Source organism: Lathyrus oleraceus, chromosome 2, assembly GCF_024323335.1.
Source record: "Lathyrus oleraceus cultivar Zhongwan6 chromosome 2, CAAS_Psat_ZW6_1.0, whole genome shotgun sequence".
Taxonomy (NCBI): Eukaryota; Viridiplantae; Streptophyta; class Magnoliopsida; order Fabales; family Fabaceae; genus Lathyrus; species Lathyrus oleraceus.
Window position 1 is genome coordinate 399,683,937 of NC_066580.1, and position 5,151 is coordinate 399,689,087.

Sequence of the window (5,151 nt, forward strand, 5' to 3'; positions counted from 1 at the left end):
TTAGAATGTAATGAATGCACATAAGTTTATAGTTAAGATTAAATATTATTATTTTATTGGTTATGTTTATCAATCATGTTTGTCAAAAAAAAAAAGTTTATAAATTATTTTATAATATATATATAAAATAAATTAATCTACACTTAGCAAAAAAACATACTTCACACCTTAAACTTGTTTTTGTTCATTTTAAATTTTTTTTAACAATACTTATAGCATTATATTTATGGAATTATGTAGATAAATTTTTTTCCCTCAAACTGATTTCTTAGTTGCAAATTTAATTATTTATTAGGTAGCAGTCTATTAGTATTAGTTAATTACTAGCATGACATTTAGGAGATATTATTTACTTGATCACTTACATTTCACACCCACACGTTACATTTAACACATTGATACTTATTTAAATACAAAACGCATTATACTTCTTTATTAATTAAAACTCATTTTATTTTTTAATTAAACTATCTATTATAAATTATAGGATAACTGCCATTAGTATGTTGTAAATATTTTCTATAATTCCAATTCAATGAATATTTACTAATTTCATAACAATTAAAATTATTATATATAGTTCATATTCACTTAAAAAAATTCATTATAAATTAATTTTAGTATTATATTAATGTGTTTATTTATATCAGAAATTTGACTTTACTAATTTCTACATTACAAATTTATTTACTAATTAATTGAATTATTTATCATTAATTACATACTAAAATGACATTTAAGTGAAATTATTTTCTTGATTAGTTATATTTCACACATGGATAATCATATAAAAAAAATAAATTAAGATTTTTATTCTTAATTATAATTTATTTTTAATTAAATAATTTATTATCAACTATAGTATAACTGGCATTTTAATGATTACAATTTGATGCATATTTATTAATTTAATGACAATTAAAAGTATATCTTTAACCATTATATATAGTCTAAATTTAATTTTTTTAAATTTTCTTTTTAAATAAAATATCTATGTTATTTTAAATAAAAATATATTTCATAATTTAGTAATTATACATTTTCAATAAAAAATTTAGACAACATTTTTGATATTATATTTATGAATTTATTTATATAAATCTTTTTTGTTTATTAGGTAAACAGTGTGACATTTAAATTTATTAAATAATAAATATATTTAGTTTATAAATAAATTAAATATATTAATAAATTAATAAATTAAAAAAATAAATAATCTCTTTTTAAATTTATATAATAATATATTAAATACATTAATTTATCAATAAATTTAAAAAATAAATTATCTCTTATAAAATAAATAATTTATTTTTAAAATTTATTAAATAGTTAATATATCTAGTCTATAAACAAATTAAATACATTAATTATTTAATAAATTTTAAAAAATTTACTAAATTATTAACTTATGCTTATTAATTTGACTAGATTATTATTTATGCTAATTAATTTTACTAAATTATTTTCTTTTTGCTTATTAATTTTTTATGCCGAAAAGAATTTTATTATTACTCTCATTATTCCTCTCCTCTTTAAATCAAGTATATATGCCATAATTAAATCTCACTCCTCAAATTAAGAAAATATTAATCTAGTTTATTTAAAATCTATCCGTTTACTATTCATTCCATTTTCACCTAGACAATAAAAAGATAGAGCTGATATGCAAAGTTGAATTTGACATCATTTGTACAAAGTGCCACGCACACGCATGAAAAGCGACACGTTATCGTTGGCTTAGCTAAGAAAACAAATATTGAACCTAATGAAATGTTAGACCTGCCATATGCCTTTATACCGGGTGCATGTTTGGCATCTCATTGTATATATCCAAATAAATCACAGTGATCGATGTAATAATTTCATGGAAATAACAAAATGTAAGCTTTTATAACTTCAACCAAACATGCCAATTCAAAGGATATACAAGACTAGTACAATGCATATTCATATCTACACAGTTGATAATTAATGAACAATAATTAAAGTTTAACATACTACGGTGGTTGTTACGGTTGTTTAGATGGCGGCTTCTCCACAACAATCTCTTCTAGTCGTGACGGCTGACATGGACAAGGCATAGCTATAAACTTGGGCACTTCATCTCCCGGCATCAACACCGTCACGCTCTTCTCCTTCTCTTCGATCTCCATTTCCTAAGAAACAAAAATGTTAATTTAAATTCAAATTGCGAATAATGTGTAACCAAAATTATGAAAAATTAAATATTACCGAGGAATGAGATATAAATTTGAAGGGTTGCGATCGAGTGTGAGTGTGTGCTTGTGCAGCTTCAAGATCTGAGAGAGGTCGATGAAGTGAACGAAACTTTTCCCAGTGGTAGCAACATGAGAAGATACCACTCAAGATGAAGATGATGAACAAGAGAAGGCCAGTCCCGAGTGGAAAACATATGGACGGTCGAGATGTGTCTACTTGAGGTGGTGAAAGATCTTGGTCATCCATTGCTTAAGACTTTAATGTTGGTGTTGTGGGATATGAAAGAGTTGCAAGGAAATGAAATGAGAATGATTCTGTTGTTGGTTGTGGGAAACTAAAGTAGGTGTGTGATATTTAAATACTTAGAGAGTGTAGAACAAGTTGACAAAGTGCTTCTGAAATTAATATTTCAAAACTATTTTTTAAATTTAAAATATTTATATACTATTATTCTCTAAATTTTTTTAAAAAGTTTTATTCAATCTTAAATTAACTAATATATGTATGAAGATTTTTTTTTGTTATAACTTCATCATAAAAGATGTAAAATCTTGTATAATTGACAATCTTGCACACTCTAAAAAATATTGTGTAGTATTTCGCACACTCTTAGACGACTCTTAGTTATTTTCAAGGAATAATTTTTTGTTCACTATCACAACAAAGAAAAACTTCAATTCATCTAAATATCTAATGAATCTAATATAACAAGTAGAGTTGTTCTACCAAATTATTAGAGCTAGAACCGAATGTCTTGTCCTTAAAACGGTACGGTAGATTAGTAGGGACGCTGCTTTTTATCTTTGCCGTGGAAGTGACCAAACATCCACTTATGGAACAGGAGACATATTAGTATGAATTATAATTTAAAGTGATGCTATTATTTAATTCAAGTAATTATTAGATTAAGAAATGAAAACAATATATAAAGAAGGAGACGTATAGAGTTGTACTAAGATGTAAATATAGTAATCATGGTAATCATGAAATTAAAGAAAACTTTTCTTGATGTGTCAAATAAAACTTTCTTCTTCTTACTATTACTTGATTGGACTAATTTAAATCATATGAGAAAAAATATTGACTTAAAATGTACTACTCCCTCCGTTCCTTTATAAATATCACTTTCTTGTGAAAAATTTGTTTCTTTTTAATTGTCACTTGCAAAGTTCAAGGTAGTATTAATTGCAATTTTGTCAAAATTATCCCTAGATAATGATTGCAGAGAGAGAAAAAGTAAAGTGAATATAATAAATAATTAAGGGTATTATAGGTAAAAGAAGGAGAACGTCTGCGATGACTTGCCCTAATTGGTAGTGCAAAGAAGGAGAATGGGAAATGGTTAATGGTGTAAGACAAGAAGATTGAGGCTCCCAAGTAGAACGTCTGCGATGACTTGCCCTAATTGGAAGTGCAAAGAAGGAGAATGGGAAATGGTTAATGGTGTAAGACAAGAAGATTGAGGCTTCTTGTAGAAAATAGGGATTGGAGTTAAAGCTCAAAATCTTACTCTTGTGAAAGTTGACACGTAATCCTGATGCAAGCTTGAAACCAAGAAGCACATATTTAATGGTCCAAATATTTTCCCAATATATTTTTCCCACTTTGATAATGTTGTTAGCAAATTGTAATAAATAAAACTTCACATTGTCAGCTAACTTGAAAGGATGAAAACACTCCCCATAGTAAGCATTACGCAACAGTCCAATAATTTCTTCAGTTGCAATGATGAATAAAAATGGTGAAAAGGGGTCTCCCTGACGAAGCCTTCGCTCCACTTGAAAATGCACAGTAGGACTACCGTTGATCAAGGTGGAAATGGAATTTGTACCAACACAAGCGTTTATCCAACTAATCTACTTGCTACCAAAATTCATATGTTTTATGACATATAAGAAATACTCCCAAGATACCAAGTCAAACGCCTTTTCAAAGTCGACTTTGAATAAGAAAATATCCTTCTTAAACCTTCTTGAGAAATTAACTAGCTTGCTGACTACAAGCAATCTATTCAACGTGTTCCTATTGTAAATAAAAGTTAGTTGAGACTTTGAAATAAGTTTCCCAACCACCCCTTTCAATCTCCCAACCAAAAGCTTTGATATAATCCTATAGACACTACCTATCAAGCAAAAAGTATAGTCATTGAGCTCTTGAAGATTATGATTTTTCAGAATCAAAGTTATGAAGGAAGTTGTTATTGCTCTCAGAAGATGGCCATGGGAAACAAATTCATTGACACACTCAAATAAATTAACTTTGATAATATCCCAGCAAGCTTTATAAAATTCCATGCTAAACTCGTCAGGCTCAGGGATTTTATCACACATAGAGCTCCATATAACATCTTTTATATACTGCATTAGAAAATGTTTTTCCAAATCCGAACTTTCAACTTCAGACAATTGATTGAAATCCACTCCATCCAACTTGGGGCGCCTGAAGTTATGCTCCTAAAACTCTCTTTAAAGTGGTTAAAAGCCAAGGTTTTAATACCATTGACATCATCAATAAACGCATCACCCGATTTGAGAGAAATTATACCACTTACAACTAGACTTCTACTTTAGCATAGATTCTCTATGATACATTTTTTTTCCAAACTAATTTCTGAGTAACCATTCTCTCTTCATCCAGTTTCACACTCTAAACTACTTTGTAATCTACCACTTCTTGGTCTAATATATTAAGCTCCTTAATATCATCGTCAGCCCCTAAATTAACATTCCCAAAACTCTCTATATTCAAAGCTCTAAACTTAGCTTTCAAGGCCTTGAGTTTTTCTTTGAAAATAATCATCTTTTTACCTCAAAAATTGAAAGAACTCCAAGATTCTTTAACCAATCTCAATATGATCAACTGAATCTAATTGAAGATAAGCGTTTGACGGCTATTTTCCATGCTTAGTTGTACTAGAGATGCCTCAAACGA

At 27.7% G+C, this 5,151-nt stretch overlaps 1 protein-coding gene across 1 annotated transcript; it reads right to left on the bottom strand.

Annotated features, from left to right (window-relative positions):
* Positions 1-1,871: 1,871 nt before the first annotated feature.
* LOC127119719 (uncharacterized protein At5g65660) lies at positions 1,872-2,602 on the bottom strand. Its single transcript, XM_051050022.1, has 2 exons — positions 2,233-2,602; positions 1,872-2,156 (listed from the first exon to the last, which is right to left on the bottom strand). The coding sequence occupies exons 1-2, from the start codon at positions 2,464-2,466 to the stop codon at positions 2,010-2,012; spliced, it is 381 nt and encodes a 126-aa protein (XP_050905979.1). The 5' UTR covers positions 2,467-2,602; the 3' UTR covers positions 1,872-2,009.
* Positions 2,603-5,151: the final 2,549 nt, after the last annotated feature.